The following is a 21,211-nucleotide window of genomic DNA, read 5'->3' on the forward strand; positions in this document are numbered from 1 at the left end:
TTTTCCCCTTGAAGAAAACACCACCTGTATTCGCCTGCACAGTCCTGTGCTCTTCTCACCGACGAGGAGAGACTGGCACCTCAGTTCCGCCGCCCGGAGCCGCCCGAACGCCCGACCCCGAGCCGCCCGCCCACGCGCGCGTCCGCTCCCGCTTCGCGCCAGCCCCAACCCCAGCCCCAAACCTCCCTGCCCCAGAGGAGGTCGAGGGGCGGGGCCCGCCGCGGCGTGCTGACGTCAGAGAAGGCTGCGACGCCGCTGGGTTCGCCGCGGCGCAGACGGCGGTGGCCGGCCGGTGCGAGCGCGGAGCGGGGCCTGGGCAGCAGCGGGACCGTAGGACCTCGCGCTGCGTTCGCGGGCTCCGGGGCGGGGGCGGCGGCGGCAAAGCCCCCTCCCCGGGGAGGCGGGGCCTGGGCGAGCTCCCCAGAGGGGGAGCGGCGGCGGCCGGGAAGGATGCATCAGAAGCTACTGAAGAGCGCGCATTACATAGAGCTGGGCAGCTACCAGTACTGGCCGGTCCTGGTGCCCCGCGGCATCCGCCTCTACACCTACGAGCAGATCCCTGTGTCCCTCAAGGACAACCCGTACATCACCGACGGCTACCGGGCCTACCTGCCCTCCAGGCTGTGTATCAAAAGGTACGGTCCTGCCGCCTCCGCGGGGCGCGCCTCGGGGGGCGCGCCGGCAGCCTCTCCTCCCCACCTACACCCTTTTTGTCTGGGGTCTGTGCAGCTTTCCCCGAGGCCATCATTTCCTAACTGCCCCATCCTTCTCATTCCTTTTTGCCATTTCTCCCTCTCGTTATCTTTTTTCCTCCCCTCGCCGGGTGCTTGATCCACGCAATAATAATGACAGTTAACAATGATTTTAATTACCACCATAGCAATTTCTCCTATGGTGCTCTGCAGTTTACAGAGAGCTTCTACATCCTTTATCGCATTTGGTGCTTCTTGGAATCGACCCCACTAACAATGGCCAAGTGATACTTGCCCCAGTGTATACCTAACCTTTGTTTATTTTTAGATCAACCCTATGGAAATGCAGATGGTTTGGGCCTGATAAATGCCTAACATGATATATAATAGGAAATTATATTAATATAATAGAAAACAGGTTCACATTGCCATATGCATGTATATGTATATCTGAGAGAAACCCCTGACTCATTCATTCAGCAGATACTATGGAGCCCCTCCTAGGTGCTAGGCACTATACCAGGTCATGCAGAGAACAGCAGATATGGCTCTTGTTCTCATGAAACTACTAAGGTTTGGTCTGAAAGACACACATTAAAGAGGTAATTACTCTATTGCATAATAACCATTGTGAAAAATGCTGTGTAGGAAAAGGAGTATAGCAAAGAGAGACTCTAACGGGCACCACCCTCTGCTAGAGCACCCTAGAAGCATTTCTAAGAAAGGAATTTCTTTATCTAAACCTTTAAAACCATGAGTCTCTTGAAAGCCTGGGTTTTAAAAAATAAAACCAAAAAATCACTGTTCTGGTTTTTAGGCTAGCTTTGTGTTAAAACTCACTGTATGTACTTAAATGAAGAACCCCACTTCAAGAGAATTAAGGTACAGATACTGGTTAGATCTAGGATGCTATAGTGACAAACTCTAGTGCTGGAATGTTGAGTTGCTCAGGAAGCAATCACACATCTGATTCTTCGTCTTTTCAGCGTGGTCTTTCCCCAGTTCCTTTTGCCCTGCCTTGAAAGTGTTTTGGACTCACAGTCACAAGGTGACATTCTGCCCATCCCTACTCAGTGGATGGCCCACAGGCCTTCACAATTTGACTCCTAAGTACTATCTGCCTCCCCAGTGTCTCCTTTGCATAGGTTATTATACAAGAAATCAGAGCTGGGCCTTGCTATGGAGGTGAAGTTCCACAAGGACAGAGCAGGTAGTGAATTACCTTAATACTTTAAGTATTTTATTACCCACATAGTAGTAGTCCTCTGGATTCTGATGTTAGTGTCCAAATCTCATGGATTGAGAAGTGAAATACATACAGTGCTTTGATCTTGGGCTGTTGAGTCAAAAAGACTTGGGTATCCAGATCTGCCCCTTAACCATTTAATGAATCTTATTTTACCCTTTTGTAAAAACAAGGATAATCACAATTCCTGCTTCAAAAAATATTAAGGATTAAATGAGATTATGTGTATAAAATGATACACAGGGCATGACGCCTAACAGGCACTCAATTAATGGTGATTTGTTATCATCCTGATTATTGGTTTTGAAGCTGAACAGAGAGGCATAACTTCTCACAGAGTAAGAGTCAATTCTCTACAGGGAATATTCTTCCAAGTGCTCTTCCCACCAGCTTGGTCTTTTCCAAGTTCAACTTTTGCCCTCTCTTCTTTTAGCTGTCAAGAGTGACCAGGACAGATTTTGGATATAAGGAGAGGTTTTGTGTGTTACAACTGTTCTGCCAACACTCTGTTAGTTGGAAGGAGCATGCCAAGGTTGTGCCTCTCAGTTCAGTTAATCAGGTTATACTGGGTTTCACTTTTCAGTGAAAAGTTCTGAGGCAACAGGCAGAGTATTGATCATCAAACTAGTCCTATATGTTCCTTCACATTCCTGCATCCTCACTCCCCCCGCTCCCATATGAGTAGTCTTTATACTTGATGCTTATACAGGGTAAAGCCTGAAATTCATGATAAGAAGATTCACTTTATTCTTGATGATCGTTTGATAACGTGAGACCCTGTTATGTTTATGATGTGTAAAAATGGGAAAATGAGAACCATGGTGATTCCTACAAATTCAGCAAGTTAGAGTTATACATTAATGCTTATTAATAAGGAATCTGAACCAGTGAATGTCAAAGACCTTAATTCAAACAAAAAGATTAGATTTTGCAAGAGAAATGCAGGAGAATTTTAAACAATAAATAATCAGATGAGAATTTTAAACAATAAATAATCAGATGATTTCTATCCACAGCTAGGGAAACATTTCACAAAATGAAGGAGCTAGAAGGGACTTGCAGCAGCATCTAATCCACCTCCCTTGTTTTATAGTTGAAGAAACTGAAGCTGGAGAGGTTAAGTGACTTGCTTATGATCACAGAGCTAATTTGTTGCTGAGGGTGAGGATGGAGGGACAGTGAGCCTCTTGACTCCTGGTTGGTGTGGTACACTCTACACCAACCTGTGCTGTTAAGGCTACTTAAACTCAAACCAGTTAGACATTTAGTGGGCAAATAGTACTGATATTTAAAGTAACCTATTGTTCCTAAAAAGGAGAAACTCATGCGACCTAGGAACTAGTTTGGTTTCACACAACCACAGCAAAGCTGTTCCAGCATGCCTATCTTAAAGGACATTTCCAGTGGAAATGCTTCTCTCGAGTCTGTTTAGCTTTGCATTTGCTTTTAATGTGTACTAAAAAGGTATTTTAAGTTTGTGCCTAACCTTAGGAGGTTTTTGGATACCTGTTTTTGAACATGAAAGTATGGTAGCTAACATCCAGTTTTAATCTGCACATTCATTTCTGTAGACATTTAGCATCTAATCTGAGCAAGGCACTCTGCTTGGGACAGTGATGTCATAAAGATGGATGGTGCCAACCATCAGGGAGCTGATAGGCTGGAGGATGAGATGGAATTTATACATAAATAACTCAGATGAGGAAGGAAATGGTAAATATGATAAGAGAGGTGAGCACCAAAAAGCTCTAAGATCTCAGGACTGGTGGAGATGTGGAAGAACCTAAAGATCAACTGGACTAAGTGAGATACCATATTTGCAAAGGCAAAGATGGGGTTAGGGGCTTAAAGTAGCAAATGTTAGATAATTGCCCCCCCAAACTGTCCCTAACCTTCTAAATGCTGATGGTGAGCGAGCCAATATGAATCTGAGATGCATGTCTGTTTGTTTTCCAGTTTGTTTATTTTATCTAATGAGACCGTAAACATCTGGAGTCATTTGCTGGGTTTTTTTCTCTTCTTTACCCTGGGAATATATGACATGACATCAGTGTTACCTTCGGCAAGTGCGTCCAGAGAAGATTTTGTAATTTGTTCTATTTGTCTTTTCTGCTTCCAGGTAAGTCATTTCACAAACATTATTATTGGTAAAGAGAACTTTAGTCAGACGAGCTTGGGCAGGTGATCTTACATCACAGCCACCACTTGTTTTAAAGAGTCCCAAAATAGCATATGGGTTAGCTTATTCATTTTCATAATATAAGCAGCAAAAATGTTTTTATGAAAGTATATTTGGACTTTACTGTTAGAGTATACTTGAAATCCAGTAGATTTTAAAGATTGAAAAAATGCCTTTCCTTTTCTCCTTCCCTTTTTAGAGATTTCTGTTTTAAGATTAATATAAGGATAGGAACCCTATTTTCTGGCTGAGATAGAACACTAGTTACTGGGGCACCTGGGTGGCTCAGACGGTTAAGCGTCTGCCTTCGGCTCAGGTAATGATCTCAGGGTCCTGGGATCGAGCCCCACATTGAGCTCCCTGCTGAGCAGGGAGCCTGCTTCTCCCTCTCCCTCCGCCTGCTGCTTCCCCTGCTTGTACTCTCTCTCTCTGTCAAAAATAAAATCTTTAAAAAAAAAAAAACACTAGTTACTGCTTAAAACATTTTTCAGATTTCCCATCTTTTTCCTATTTATATGTCTGTGATTTCAGTATTTGTTTCCATACTGTCTTAATTTTGATGTCTTGTTTTGCTGGTGGTGATCTTTTCTGTTGCTTTAATGTTCATTTCCTTTGGTCTTTTTATGCTTTCCTGGTTTCGAATACTTTCAGTTTCTCCTTTCTACCTCTTGTATTTGTTAGTTCTCTAGCACTTTCAGTTTTCTTCAAGGATCTGTAAAATTCCTTTAAAAGTTATATATAATAGTTTTAAAAACAAATAATTCTGAAGAAAAAAACAAATATGGACTGAAATCCTGCTGACATTTGTAAAATTTAAAAAAAATGCTGAGTGTGCAGAAAAACATAAAAATTAAAAGCTATCACCCGCCCCCCCCCCCCCAAATACAGGCCAGCACTCCCTGCAGTTAACCTGTGGCTACCACGTGAAAGATGCATCTGTACTATATGTCAGCTGCACAGATGTTGTTTTCATGATACATCATTTAATTTTAGACCTTCAGGGCACCTGGGTGGCTCAGTCATTAAGCGTCCGCCTTCGGCTCAGGTCATGATCCCAGGGTCCTGGGATCGAGCCCCGCATCAGGCTCCCTGCTCGGCAGGAGGCCTGCTTCTCCCTCTCCCACTCTCCCTGCTTGTGTTCCTTCTCTCGCTTTGTCTCTCTCTGTCAAATAAATAAATAAAATCTTAAAAAATAATAATAATAACTTTAGACCTTCACCATTCAACTCAAGACTTCGGAGTTAAATGACTAAAAACACGTTAGGAACATCTCCCTTCCCCTTTTTTCCTAATTCTGGTTTCTGGAATAATATTTTAAGTTTCGTTGAGGGAAAGAATACTCTTGCATTTTTGTTATTATTATTTGAAAATTATTTTTTCTTTAATATTTTTAAAGTATACTCATTTTGTCCTGATTGCAGCCTAAACATCTCTTAGAATCCATCTCTGGTTTTAAAACAGAAATGAATCAATTTCTTTATAGTTAAATCATTAGATGTATCTTATAGACTAAACTGGTTTATACTCTACTGTTAATTATATGGATAGTATCTACTTTGAAAATCCCACGTTTTCCTCTACCCTCGGGCCTGCCCTTTATTCCTTCACCATCCAGCCACAACTGACATTAGATCAAGGAAAGCATATTAATCTTCTTATTGGTTTAAGAAAACAATGCATTGCAGAACTGAAAAACTGAAATAATTACAACTGCCAATGAAGAAAAGCCCAAAATGTTAGGGTGACTTGCTCAGGATTATTCAACAGGACAGTAAAATCTTGTTCTCCCGGCTGCTAGTGCAGTGATCTTTGTTACACACTGTAAAAGTTGCTAAAGGCAGCAAGATGCTAACAAATGCTAAAGACAGCAGATTTTTCCTACTGAAAACTGCCATCTCTGTTATTTTTATTTTTATGAAATTAAATTTATAACTTGTTGCCTCAATTTTGTCAAATTCTTAGAGGCAGCAGGCAGCATGATAAACCACAAATTAAGATGGATTTACATTTAGGGGCTCCTGGGTGGCTCAGTCGGTTAAGCATCTGACTCTTGATCACTTCTCAGGTCATGATCTCATGGTCTTGGGACCAAGCCCCACCTTGGGCATCCGTGCTGGGTGTGGGTCTGCTTAGGATTCTCTCTTTCCTTTTCCCTCTCTCTCTCTCTCCCCCTTTCCCTCTTCCCCCCCCGCAAAAAAATGATTGATTCACATTTAATTTTTAAAAGACATAACATTTTTTTCTCTTTCCCTTCTACCATTTTATACACTCAGTACCTTCCCACCAACCAGATTAACAGAGTACATTCTGAAAAGTAGAATGTAATTTCAGGGGCCTTGAACTTTCCCAGAGGTCTTTCTGTCTTAGGGAAGAGTAGAATCCAGGAATGCCTTTCCCTAGATTCAGTTCATTTGCATTAAATTCCACAATCTACATCCAGGCACTAAGCTACGCATCATGAATACAGTACTGAACAAAATCAGCCTGTCATAAAGATCTAGTCACCTAGGTAGGAGGGCAGAAGGGAGAGTGAGGCAGGGATTTAAGCAGATACAAGTAGTTTGTGTAAGGGCCCAGAAGCAAGAGACAGTTCAACACTTTCTGGACTTGTAGGGGTTGGCCTTTGTGGTTGGCTCGTGGGAGAATGGAGAAAGATGAGGCTGGAGGGAGGCAGGAGCCGGATCCGGAAGTATTTGGTTATCATGCCAAGGAGATTAGATATAGGATGTCACATTCTAACTGTCTGTCTGCCTTGATGGAGTGAGATAGTCCACAAAAGGAAACTTTCCAGAAAACTGAAACCAAACTCAATTTGCCAGATCATTTTTCAGTCTGTTTTTTTTAAGGAATTCTAATAATAACACATTTCTTTTAGAACAGATTTCTTTTAAAACCTAGAACAGATACTAAGTATAGGTTTACTTTTTAAAAACTCAGTGTTCTCTGTTAACACTATATATTTTAATTGCTTTTGAAAAGTATAATTTTTCTCTTTATTTTCCTTTTCACAATGAAATTAGCCTTATTGTTGTTTCTTGCTATAAAATATACTCACGTAGGAATTCAAACAAACAGAAAAGCATATGAAAGAAAGTAAAAGCCATTTGAAATTCCACTTCCCAGAGGTAAGCACATTTGACATTTGTGTATGTACAGGTTCTTCCCACCCACTTGCCTCCCTGCTTCTGAGATATCATCTCTGCTTGCTGTTTTGTGTCACTTAACATTGTGACAATGAGATCTTCCCTTGTCAGTGAGAATACACACCTTGGTGTCCTCAGGATTTACTGTGTTTAATCTCAAGGGTAATCTGAGAAAACAAACAACCAAGCTTCTGAGAGTTATATTTAATTGGGTCAGTGAACTCTGACTTGTGGCTTACTAGCCAAAGCCACAGACTGATGAAGATTTTAGACTATGGATGAAGAAATGACATTGTGGCTAGGTACATTGTTTTGAATATTGATACTGAGGCTGTGGAGCCTGCTTAGGTTTAATGACCAGACTGTAGACTGGCTAGCTGACCCATTTTTCTGCCTGAGCAGTTGCTTACAAAATATTTATCAATTTGACCTACTTCATATCATTTGTGCCATTTACTGCAGTCCCCACTGTCACTGGCTTACTAGAGGCTCTTGTCATTGCTTTCCAGGGCTACTCCTGTAACCTCCCATCTTAGCCTTTACGTAAGGCTGCACTTAAAATCTTCAGTAGTATCACACCTCGCCCATAATATTGACGTTAAAACTCTCTGAGGTGTAGGACTTGTCATAATTGTATTATGAAGAGGGCCACATGACATTCCTTAATGGTTCTGTGTTTCTCAATACACTGCTTTTTCTGTGGACCCTCCAGTAAACATGTGGCCACCTTTATTTATATTCTTGAATGCCAGCTCATGTCGCAGCCCTTTTGTAAAGCTCTTCTCCCCACCACTTCACCCACCAAACAAATGCCACAAACCAAGGCCCCTTCCTCCTCTGTTTTCTTACATCACCACTTGTTTGTCCACTTGTTTCAGGAAAATCTTTCAGACAGTAGAGGTCTCATCCTTGTACCCCCAGGGCATGACACACAGCTGGTATTTAATGGCTGGAGAGAGTTCAGCCATGGAAACCTTATCAGTCTTCAGAGGAGCTGCTTGAATCAGATGAGCTTTGCTCTCAATTTGGCAACATATAGTCAGCATAAGTCACAATTATTTTTTCTTGGACGCAACAAAACTGTGTTTAACTCAGAACCCAAAAGTAAACTCTACAATGTAATCTCATACAGACATAGAAAGTCTTAAGTGTAAAAAGCAAAATTGTAGAACAGAATGTATTATGTGATTCCATTTGATTAAAAAGAATGTATCGAGTGTTTGTGTACATGTGGACTTATAGGTGTTTGATACATTCATTGAAGATATCTAGGACACATAACAAATGTTATCAGGAGCTACTGCTGGGGAATAGCTTAAGTGGGAGGAGCTTATGTTTTTACATCATACAATTCTATGTTCTTTGATTAATTTTTTAAGGACTACTTCTAGTGGGTACTTTTTTAAAAGGAAACTCATTTGTGAATCCAAATAAGCCTCAATTAATATTTTAAAAACATTTACATTGTATAATTTTCCCACTGCTGTGCTACTCATTTAAAATTTTATATTATAAAATACCTACCATTTTAAATTTATTACTGTTATCCCCATTTTACCCATAGGGAACCTGAGATGTGGAGAAATGACATGGCTTGCCTTATGGCACAAAGCCAGAATCCAGGTTCAAGTCTGTTTGGCGAAAAAGCCTGGGCTTGACCTAACCACTTCCCTGAACATCACACATGAGTTGCTTCAATTTCTTTTTGTTTCACTTTGCTGAGATTTGTTTTATTTTCCATAGGTCTGTATGCTTTGCTCTGTGGGCTATCATCTTTTTTCCTGCCATCGATCAGAAAAAACCTGTCGAAGATGGATGGCATTAGATTATGCAGGAATTTCTATTGGAATACTGGGATGCTATGTCTCTGGGGTATTTTATGCATTTTATTGTAATAACGTAAGTAACTTAAAACATTTTACATTCTTTCACGTAGGTCTTGGGTTTTCTTACCGTGGTTCCTTTGAACTTTTAAATAAACACGTAATTAACTTGTAGAGGAAAGAAGAGTCTTGTGTAAACTCATTTTTCAAAAGGGCCCTTTGATCTCTAATATCTATTACCAGATCCATACTCCTTTTACTAATTTTCCATTGAAATATATGAAGATATTTTCTTAAAACAGATGTAAACACTACATTATTAATGTTTCCAGCAAATCCATATAGCTACATGATTCCTCAGATGCACATTATATGTCTTTTATGTTTATAGAGCTGAAGTTAAAGTTAGCGCCTGATGAAATTATGAAGCTTGCTGCTGCTTTTCATTTTCCCTCATCCTTTACCCGTCTCTCAGTGAAAAAAACAAAGGGTTTGTCTGTGAGCATGTTGACCCAATTCTTCATAAGAAATACGTTTTCCTTTCTTTAGTCTTATATTTGGAGGTAAGCACAGAGACAGACCAGCTGGGTGGTGAGTGACTTTAACAAGTATGTATCTATTCTGAGTTCGAGATCAGCTCTACTTTTGACGCTGATGTCACAGAAGTCAGTTGTTGCCTTGTGCAAAGCAGCATTTGAAACACTGCCATCGGATTATATTGGCCCGCCAGACTATGGAATACAGTCCTCTAGCTCAGCACCTCACGTCCCAGCCAAGGAGGCCAACTGACCCTTCCACTGGGCTCAGTACATGTCAAGCCCCCCCATTCAGGAAGTCCTCTTCAGCTCTCCTCTCTCTTCCTCCTGCTCTCCTACCTTACTCTTTTCTGTTTTGTCCTTTAGTTCCCTCCCATTCAGAGCCAGGACAGAGCTGTGCAGGGGCAGTGTATATACTAGGTACTTGTAGTCCTGCTCACAAAGGAGTAGAGCCTGTCCTCTCCACAAGCCCTCCACACGTAGCAGGTGCTCCAAGCCATAGTCCCCAGCCTTAACATACTGGGAAGATTGGCTGTAGCGCAGGACTCCTCTGACTTTGAGAATTCTTAAGTAGGACCTTTGTCTCTGCACAATAACAGAGATAACTGCCAGTAAAGCTAAAGGGTAAAACTAGCAAAGAGAAAAATCATAAAATTGGCTTGAAGTAAGAGAATTGTTGATTGTAGCCACTTACATATTAGGCTTTTTAGGCCTAATTACTTTGGAACATAAGCATTTAATTAAATATGTATGCAATTAACCTTGTAAATTGATTTGATTTTAGTAATAAAATGTTCATATCTGCTCAGCTTTCACTTACTCATTTTGCATGAAACCATTTATATCTTTTAGAAAATTTGGAATAAGCTGATAACTAGGAGCTTGTGAGGGCAGTCATGTCATATTTGAATTGTTTTACTTCTCTTATTCTTTCTCTGAAAGCTAACCTGTTTTCTGTTTACCTTTGCCCAAACATACCTGATAATTCAAGAGAGCAGTGGGACACTTCTTGTAAATCTCTTTTCAGAAAAGCTAGGTTTCCAAGAGAAAAGAAAACCACTGGAGCTAATGATCACTTAAAGGAAAAATGGGTTTCTTTCCTCTGGTACCTAATCGTTTCCAAATATTCAATTGCTGTAGTGGCTCTTTATCTTTTAAGGAACACAGGCTGCTTTGAGAATGAGATTGAGAACTCTGGACCCTCCATCCAGGGGAATATACATTTGGGCACAGATTAACCAAACAATTTGACATGTGATTTCAGGAAGCTAATAGCCCCACAGAAGTCCTTGGAGCCCAGCTTAAGAACTCTGCTCTATGTCATGCTAACTTTTGAGCTTCAGCTGCTCGTTTAGATACCTAAATATTCTGTAAGCCCTTCAGACTGAATCTGTTTGAAAATGTGCATGATTTCATGCTTTCCATTCTCTCTCTCCCACCCACACAAACACCACACCTGGATTATCGCTGCTCATTTGCCACATTCGTAGAAGCCATTTGCAAGGCCTTTCGTAATGGAAACATTCTGGCCATCCTCTACTGCCTTCTCACACATCCAGTCAACCATTAAGATTTGAGTTCATTTTTAAAAAGTCTCCTGAATCTGCTGCTCACATCTCTGTCTTCCTTGTTCAACCAGAGCCCAAGCCTCCATTCGCTCTTTGAATCAGTTATTCTAATACCTTCTAGCTGGCTTCCTGTCACCGCTTTCTTTTTCATACTGATGTCAGAGTTACCTAATAAGTCCGTTTGAAAAGCAGACCTGTCATCTCATTCTTAAAGAACTTGCTATTCCCCCAGTGCCAACATGTTAAAGTTCCAATTCCTTAGCCTGACAGTACACCTGCCTTTCAGCCTCCCTTCTCAAAACCTTCCCACTGTATGTGCTGTTCCTTTTCCTTGAGAATTCCCTCTTCCCACACAATCATATGTATTTCTCAAGAATCATCTGCTTAGATACCATCTCCTCTGTGAAGCATTTATTAGCTACTCCAGGTAGCAGACACCCCCTCCTCTGTGACTCTACAACGTTCTGTTCACAGCTCAGTTACAGTACTTACCATTGGATTATAATCATTTGTTCGTGTCTGCCCCTCCCATAGTCTATGAGCTCACCCATTGGGAGAGTCCGTGTCATAGCTTTGTGTCTATAGGACTTAAATTGTCCCTGGCATATAACAGGTACTCAGAAAATGCTCTTGTATGAACAAATGTGGTTTCTACCAACTCACTGTCATCCTAAGAAACCTAACCGGGTATATGGAACATGCAGTGTTTTAAGGAAGTTAACCATGTTCAGAAATGAAAAAATGTAAATAAGTTTGGAACGTATAGTGGAAAGGCCAGAATTGGTCTTTTCCTTCTCTTATTGTTAGTAACAATGAAAATTTGACTTCCTTCCCGTCCAGTATTGGCGTCAAGTGTACTTGATCACAGTGCTCGCTATGATCCTGGCAGTGTTCTTTGCGCAGATCCATCCCAATTACCTCACGCAGCAGTGGCAGAGGCTCCGCTCCATCATCTTCTGTTCCGTTTCGGGATACGGAGTGATCCCTACCCTTCACTGGGTTTGGCTCAATGGAGGAATCGGTGCTCCTATTGTACAGGTAGGTTGAGTGTAGTCGGTATTTTTCTCATTTTTTTTGTCCTTTAGATTATATTCATTTGGGGTGAAGTACTATAATCAGACCAGATGGCTGGGTCTCTGTCATTTGAGAAAATATTTATAATTGCATATTAATGCCATAATGTTCACATCTATATAAATAAGCATGCCTTGCAGGAAAAAGAAGTGTAACTATTGCTTTTTTTTTCCAAGATGTCTTTCTGCAAAATACGTTCTTAATTCTCCTTCTGCTACCGTGAGTGTGTAAATGCCCAAGTCAGTGGAGGAGAACTTCCAAGTTCCCAGCTTTGTTAGCTATGGCAAGGATAATGCCAGTGATAACACAAATATGGAACTAGGAGGGATTGATTGATTGATTGATTGATTGATTGTTTTGTGGAGGAAAAGGAGCCGGGAAAGATTTTTCCTTGGACCTGTTGAATTTGAGGCAACTGTGGGATGTAAAGGTGGAGATGGAGTCAGAATTTAGGTCACAGTTTGAGACTAGTGATAAGATTTGAAAATCATTACTAGCTGGAGCCATGAGAACATGTCCCACTACCAAGAACAATATACTGGGAAGTAAAAGAAGAGCTTATAGAGTTAGGTATTATGGGGCAAGTCGGAGTGCATTTAGGAGGTAGCTCAGTGAGAACGCCTCAGTATTCTTGAGAAGGGAATTAGAAATAAGAGCTCAGAGATCCATACAAAAATGCTTTAAGAATATGCTTGAGAATAAACTTAAGAATTTTTAACATCAGTAAATATGCCAGGAAATCTAGCAGAAATAATGTACAGTTGTTGCAGTGGGACCTTCGTCTGGAATATGGGGATTTAAATGCAGGTTTTATTCAAAAGGATCATATTTTTTTAGAAGACGGGAGAACGAATAGTAGGCTTACATGTACTTGCATGAAGTCAGCAACAGCATGATGGAAAGCATTTGGGTATAAAACTGGAAAGGAAGGAAATTCTGTGATATAGCTAGTTGAGTGGTATTTGTCAACTTGAGAACAGGGTGATGCTTTCTTCATAAGATTAAGAAATTGGGAGAAAGTGAGACAGTAGTGATGAGGAACTTCAGTGATCCTGATATCTGAAAACATCATTTCTCCACCAATTTTAATTCCCTGAATATAAGTTAAAGAAAATACAGTGGTGAAATGCAACTGTAGATTTAATTGGGTAATTTAAACTGGTTATTGACATAGAAGGGACCGAAATTTGAGACGAAGTAAACACATCCCTTTTAAGCTTGTAATGATAGAGAACCAGACCTATTAAGCCAGTAGATTTTTGAGAAATTCAGAAAAATACGGGAGCTTTCCTGTGTCCAAAAATCTTACAATAGAAATATGGTTTAGGAAAATAGTGGTTCTGAAAGATGGAAATCTAATGTGATCACAAATCATTCCAGTGAAGAAGCAGAGGGAGACGTCCTCAGAAATTCTCTAATAAGCTGTAATTTTTAAAAGATGGGGAAAGAGGGAGAGACTTAACCGAAGATGAAAAGTTCCAGAAGGGCTAATCCTGGGAAGCAGGGTGTGGTTGTGTTCTAGAAGGAGAAATCTCATAGTCATTAGTCTAAGAATGTAGGATTTCAGGAGGGCCATGATAATTCTCAAATATTTACAGAGAGAAGTAATTTGTCTTTATTTCTTAAATGGCTTTTTGGTGAATTAGGTTTATAACCAGAATTAGGAACAATTGGCTAAGAATATTAGCCAATACCTGGCTAATATTCTTAGGGCAAGGAAAAGCTCTCCAATTAGAACTGATAGACTGCTTCATATAGTAATTCAGGAGGACCGTTTATCGGGTTGGTGGACAGATTTCATTGTTGGGCCAAACTTTTTTTTTTTTTTAAGATTTTATTTATTTATTTATTTATTTATTTATTTATTTATTTATTTATTTGAGAGAGCACAAGCAGAGGGAGCAGCAGAGGCAGCGGGAGAAGCAGGCTCCCCGCTGAGCAGGGAGCCTGACATGGGGCTCAGTTCTAAGACCCTGGGATCATGACTTGAGCTGAAGACAGACACTTAACTGACTGAACCACCCAGGTGCCCCCTAAACCTCTTGTGTCTTTTCTAGCTACAAGACCCTGATCTTCAGTTATTTTGCTTGTTCAGCTGGTAACTCCATTCCCCATATGCATTCCACCCATGCATCTATGTTGTAGTTGGAGTTGGGTGTTTTAGGACCTTCAACTATGTTAAAGTTCTAGCTTCTTTAGTACCCTCACCTTTAGAGTACTCTGTTCCACTCCTGTGGGCCATTTCCTACAGGGAAGAAGAAGGAAAGGGAAAGAATCCCAAGTAGACTCTGCACTGAGCATGGAGCCAGCCCGACAGGGGCTCGATCTCACAACCCTGAGATCATGACCTGAGCCAAAACCAAGAGTCAGATGCTTAACTGACAGCCAGCCAGGTGCCCCTGTTTCCTACAGTTTTGAGAGCAAGGTTTCTATAATTGGAGACTATCAACAAAAGCAGTTGAGATTTAACAAGGTTAAATTCCACCTATGAATTCTACCTAATTTGTGAATTCGATTCATAATAAATTAGGAATTCAGTCACAGTAAAAAGATCTGTGAAAAAATGTTTTGCTTTTCAGGACTTTGCACCCCGTGTAATTGTGATGTATGTGATTGCTCTTCTTGCTTTCCTATTCTACATTTCCAAAGTTCCAGAACGGTACTTTCCAGGTAAGTATCACTTTCATAGTGATCTTGTGACTTTATTCTAAATATATGGTGGAAGTCTATGCTTCAGAGTATCAAAAGTTAGATTTTTTTCAATATAATTGGTTATAGAATGGCCCTCCTATTGTTAAATGTTACCTAAAAGCTTAACTTTCAAAGGGCTTTCACAGACTTCCTGTCCTCCTCACCATGAGTTGAGTGCAGTAGATGAGGTCACCACCATTTCCCGATTATGAGCTAGTGACAGAGCTGGGAGTCTTCTGACTCCCAACCACTGCTTTTTTTGTGGATCCTAATTATCAATTATCATTGACTTCTTTATATATCACTCATCTTAAAAAATTATACATGTAGAGATCCACAAAACAAGAATGACAGAAGGAAGTAAGATAATGAAAAGAAGCCAGGGTTAGGATCACTTCACCATATATCCATCATGAGGTTCTAAAATTAAAGGCCACCAATCTGCCTTTCAGCTTCCTGGTACCCAGTGCTAAGGGGAAGATAATAGAAGTTAAAAATCTTCACGTCCACAAGATATACACAAGCTAGTAACCCAATAGAAGGACAGATTTCCCTGATTCTTCAGTCCAGAAAAAAACCATCTTTGATAGAAAAGAACCAAGAGGACACTGGGTGGAATGAATAATGTCCAAAACATGTATTTGCTTGCTTAGGAACTTCGGTCTGGAGTCAGACTGCTTGGGTTCAAATCCACATCACCCACTTACTAGCTGCATGAGCTAAATAAGTTACTTGTACTTTTTCAGCTCATTTCCTCATCTGAGGATGGAGATACTTTCTCTCATGGTGTTATTGTGAGGACTGCATGCGAAAATGTACATGAACCATTTAGCAAGGTTCCTCACAAGTAGTAAGCACTCAGCACATGCCAGCAACTATTATGATGATGATGTCCCTCGACCTCTGTCCCATAAGTGGAAAATGTGGTTTAGTAAGGGACAGAATGGTGTAAGTCCAGGTGAGCTTTGGCTTGAGTCAAGAATAACAGAGTACAGAGAGCAGTGATTTTTTTGGTTTGAGGAGCTAGAAGTAGGGCAGTGGTTCATATTCAAACTGCAAACTTGTCCTTCCTTCCTGGGCTAAGATTCTCTTCCACAGTGAATTGAAGATAGGATTATGCCACTCATGATGTACGTTGGGAAGAGAAAGGATGAGAAACCCTGATCTAGTGAATGAATAGATCACAGAACCTCAGACATTCTTCTGTGCACTTTTCACCAGTGAGTTTTAAATACGAGTGGAGTAGAAAGAAGAACCTGAGTGTAAACATTAGGATTCAAGAGCATAACTAGGACATGTCCCTTCACTGAAGACCACCCATCCTTCAGGGAGGGCCAGAATTTTCCTCAGAAAATGGTTCTGGCAAAATATATTTTTATATCACTTTATTAATAATTCTTTTATTACTAATTTATTCATGACAAGTACATGTAGAAAATTCAACCATGAAATTTTTCTACACTACATAATTGTGGCCATAGTGTTTTTATGCCTTAAAATATTCATATCAGAAGTTCCCAGTTGTCTAACATAAGACCCCTATAAAAGGTCAGATGTTACATAACTTGTCCCCCAGATGAGCTTGACATAAACTGTTCCCCGTGTAGAGGAGCATGTGGCAGAGTGCAGGGGCAGTGGAGACATGGAGACCATACGAGATAAAAAGTCTTCTCAGAAAAAAAAATGATAGTCTCAGATGCTCTTGAATGAGTAGCTTAGAAACCTTGTCTTGCCAGTCCCCATTTATGACCTGGCTGTAGAGAGAAACATGCAGTGGTGAGATGGTGGGTGAATACTATGAGATCAACAAATTGACACCTAAGAACTTACTTTCAGCTCAGTTACATTTTTAAAAATATAGAAACAACACAATGGTATTTGATGGGATCCAGAGATCCCCAAACGTACCCATGGACAGAACTAAGTGGATCTATGATACTTGTATGACAGTATGATCAGTTTTCTTTATAATACTCTGTATTTTGTGCTTTTGAAAATGGGTCTGTGGGTTTCACTGGACTGTCAAAATGTGCTGTGGGACCAAAAAAAGGCTCGGAACCCCTACAGAAAGGATTGTGCAGACTTTAAAACCTACATACTGTACTATTTCTCTTTGTAAGAAAAGACAGGGACAGTGGTTAGAGAATATTTACATTACGTGACCATAGAAGCACCATGAGTAAGGAAAAGAGATTTACATTTAAATTTCTATAGCTCTGTATTTATTTTGTTCTTTTTCAAGAAGCTTCCCACATGTTAATTATTTAATCTCCTTGGAATTTAAACTTTAAGCACAAAGAGAAATAGTTCTGAGTTGTGTATGAACTAATCAACCTTAGTTAATGAAGCCATACTAATTACATTTTGTGGATTCGTCCATGACACATATATCCAGATAGAGAACACATGAGACAGGGGAGACAAAAGATCAAATTCCTGAAATTAACCAAATTAGATTTGGAAGACACACTTGGAACAGCATTTCAAAATTCACCAATGTCCTTAAATTAGACCCAAATATGAATTCATCCTTTTTAAAAAAACAGTTGGGTTTGAATGAATCTCCTGTCAGTCTCCAGCTGCTCTGACACTGCCAAAATCTTTTTGCGCTAAGCCATATTTCTAAGGCCAGAGATAAAAAATACATTCTTATTTTAATATCAAAATATTACAATCAATATTGTTCTCTCTCTGCCTTCCCTTTTAGGACAACTAAACTACCTCGGATCAAGCCACCAGATATGGCATATCCTTGCAGTAGTGATGTTATATTGGTGGCATCAGTCAACAGTGTATGTCATGCAGTATAGGCATAGCAAGCCTTGCCCTGACCATGTTTCACATTTGTGAATTCAGGTATGGCCGCCTGGTGTATTCAGTCGTCAAGCAATATGTAATGGGGAGTTGTATACCCCACTATTTCTAAGATTCACATTCATTTTTCCTTTTTCCTCCTATTTAATATATCATGAGTAATACTTTATAAAAATGGAAAAATATACCTGGGGATCTGTAATAATAACTGCTTTACGGCCCTTAAAACTACTAATTTGCTGCTTGTACAGAAAGTGAAAATTAGTTGACATTTATAAGAAACATCTGAATAACAATGAATGTGAAACCAGTGTAGAAACAGTATTTGTTTTACTTAACACCAGCTTAATTTCCTTAGGAAGGGCTTACCTCCATTATAAAATGGAGTCATCCTGTGTGATTTCTTTAATAGAAGATACTTACAGTGGTTGATCAAGTTGAAGTGCCTCATCAAGGCCAGGGTTGCCATAGCCTATGCTTAACACAGCCAGAAGAGTGGTTTTGAATCATCACTAGCCTTTAAATACATGGTTTGCGAGAAACTGGCATGTAAGACAGGATTTCCTTTAGCTATAGGCTCTCTTCTCCTTAGGAACATTGGATTTTTTAGTTTGCTAGAACAAAAACTTTAAACCTTTCCTCCTTTAAGTTGAGAGAGGCATTAAGAGGAAAAGAACTTGCATTGTCATTTCCCATCAGATAAGAAGCGCATTAAAAACTGATTATATGACCAGGCAACCAATTCTGTGGTCTAATAACCAAGGCATTCACATTTAAGCTTTTTAAATTCAAAGAATATTACTTAGTTCTGTATAATAATTGCACTCTTGCCAGTGGATTACAGATTTTTGGTTCAAAAATTCCTGTAGCAAAATAGAGAGTTTCACCTCTCTGAATCTGCAGTCCTAAATTTCTTGATCGATGGGGGTTCCCAGTTAAATGGGTGCTACTTACTTTCAAGGCCACAGAGTCCAGATGGCCCAGGGTTGACCCCAAAATGAACCTTAAGCCTTAGAACAAAGTCATGCAGATGCCCCAACTGATGACAGGATTATTCCCTTGTACTCTAGTCTTTCCCTGTTTTATGCATGTGTTAGCATTTTATTGACAACTCAGAGTATTGATACACACTATCTAGTATTTGGGCCTGAAACATTATTCTTTATTGTATATACCTAAGAAATAGGTCTCACTGCCCTAGCATACAACGCTCTTCTTGTTCGTGGTCTTTTCATATGTATAAATTAAATCCCTTTTGAAGCAGTCATTCACAAAAACATGTTCATTGGAATATATAAAATATCCAAATTTCTTAGTGGAATAATATATAAAATATTATCCAAATTTCTTCAGAACATTGGAATTCCTAAATATCAGAAGTGTTGATTAATGGCAAAGCTTATTTCCACATTGCCATTTATACATCTCATATTAGAAATTTAATGTGCCTCCATTTATGCATCTGTAAAATTTTTTCTTTTCAGTATAGTGTTTTTGGAATATAAATTCCCCATGCTAGCATCTCAGCATGGAGAATCTTCGCAATAGGCTAAGGGCGCTGTATTGTACCCATTATGATGATGGAACACACACTACTTTGAAAATGGCTACTTTGCTTCATAAGGCCACAAATTTCATCCATATTGCTGAGTGATAAAAAGACTTTGCTGTAATGATAATAGGATGTATTTTCCACAAAACAACCCTTATGGGTTTAATATGGTATTATTGATCTTAAATAGATATTTTGTCATTTTAGCCAAATAAAATACACTGAGAGTAGTTATAATTAATTTAAAAATAGAAAAGTCTAGTCATTTTAGGCCTGGTACCATTTTTACCATAAAATCTTCTCAAAATAAAAACATTGAATTTTAAGTTCTGTTTTCTCTTAATTTTTAAAAAATATTCCTGGTTTTTTGAGTGTATGAATTATCTAATACTTGCCATCTGACTTAATGGATAAAAAGGGCATACTGTGTTTGACTGTTTTTTTAATTTAAAAGGCATATAGCTCTGACTGTAGGGAGAATTATACCCTGTGAACATTTCATCTTATGAAAATTAAATATTGTAAGAAAGCTATCCTCTCTCATTTTCCTCTTTACTGTATTTTATTATTAAGTAGGGAAAGAATGAATGTGGATTGCTGTCAACTATAAACACTTCTGTATGTCAGTGTTTATTGACCACCTACTGTGTGCATACCACTACTGGCAAATTTTTTAAGACACTGTTAACATGAAAGAATATTTAAAAATTGCCTACAAATCTGAGCCTTGTAATAATGTATATTTATTTTTGTTTTATAGATTTATTAAAAAATAAGATTAAAAGTACATACTCAGCTGCCATACTAAAAAAACTGGTTTTAATTTTACAGTGTATAAACTATAAAAGCTCTTTACCTACAGACTTTACACGTACATTTTAAAACTATCCATGGCTGTTTTAATTGTCTATTGTGATTTATAAGGTTGTAGTTAACTCATTTGAGGCAATTATCTTTCTATATAAAGCCATTTTCAAAAGATAGTGCTTGTCTTTTTTGTTATTACACTGAGTGCAATTCAGTCAGCTGCATGGCAGAATATGTATGATGTAAATAAACTGGGTTTACTAAATATATTAAGCACTGTCTGTCATTCTTTATAATACATAACAGCTTCAAAATCGTATTTTAGAATCAGGAATGAAGATTCAGGGAATCTCTGTCACATCATCCTTTGGCATCCTACCTGGACAAAGTAACCGATTTGAAGATTGTGATTGACTGGCATAACGCTGTGCAACTCCATTTGGCAGGTACCTACCTAGAGCTATCCTTTGCCCTGTATTAAAATGTCAAGGGGCAAAGCCTGCACTTCTGGATTCCTGCCAACTGCTGAGCTGAGTAGATCTGTATCCACCTGAAGTCATCATTCCGGGTAATTCCAGCCCTGCCAGAATGTGTGAAGAATCAGCTTAGCTATTCAGGCAGGGACAGAAGTGTCTTTTCCATGCATTATCACAATTACTGCATTTGAATTCAAAAGGTACAGATGCTACTGGGTACCAATGTCCCCTGAAATTCTGTATCATACTTCCTGAGTAGGTAGTGAGATAATGACCCAAAACTGAAACTACCTTTAAGGAAACATTTTCACAAGGGAGAGGTAACAGCAATAGGGTTCTCTTGTGAAAAGTGAAAATTCTGTCCTTAGAGGGTAGGAACGATAGCCACCAAAGCTCTAGTCCTGCTTTGTAGGACTAGTGTTTTTTGATCCCAGACTGGGATCAAAAACACTATGTAGAACATACCTGTAATTTCAGTAGTGCCAACTGTCTGAAGCAAAAGCGAACTATTTTTAAGTGTGCAACATAAAACTTCAAAAGCTCATGCCTTCACTATGAGAAGAATTAACTACATCTTACAGATGATGCTAGAGCTGGACTTCCTTAAAAA

General features: G+C 39.4%; 1 protein-coding gene across 2 annotated transcripts in view; it reads left to right on the forward strand.

Annotated features, from left to right (window-relative positions):
- Positions 1-292: 292 nt before the first annotated feature.
- PAQR3 (progestin and adipoQ receptor family member 3) overlaps positions 293-21,211 on the forward strand; it is a 29,580-nt gene continuing 8,661 nt past the window's right edge. Inside the window, exons 1-7 of one of the 2 annotated variants that reach the window (XR_003608725.2) lie at positions 293-635; positions 3,895-4,057; positions 9,004-9,159; positions 12,028-12,225; positions 14,841-14,931; positions 17,660-17,808; positions 20,451-20,571. Coding sequence is in view for 1 of the 2 variants with exons in the window: in XM_028100762.2 (XP_027956563.1) it covers positions 451-635; positions 3,895-4,057; positions 9,004-9,159; positions 12,028-12,225; positions 14,841-14,931; positions 17,660-17,802 (936 nt within the window). In the remaining variant the exon portion in view is untranslated. The remainder of the gene's footprint in view (positions 636-3,894; positions 4,058-9,003; positions 9,160-12,027; positions 12,226-14,840; positions 14,932-17,659; positions 17,809-20,450; positions 20,572-21,211) is intronic. The other variant, XM_028100762.2, reaches the window with a different exon arrangement.

This window comes from Eumetopias jubatus, unplaced genomic scaffold, assembly GCF_037043125.1.
Source record: "Eumetopias jubatus isolate StellerSeaLion01/CBP00866 unplaced genomic scaffold, mEumJub1_p1.0 scaffold_2, whole genome shotgun sequence".
In the NCBI taxonomy this organism is placed as follows: Eukaryota; Metazoa; Chordata; class Mammalia; order Carnivora; family Otariidae; genus Eumetopias; species Eumetopias jubatus.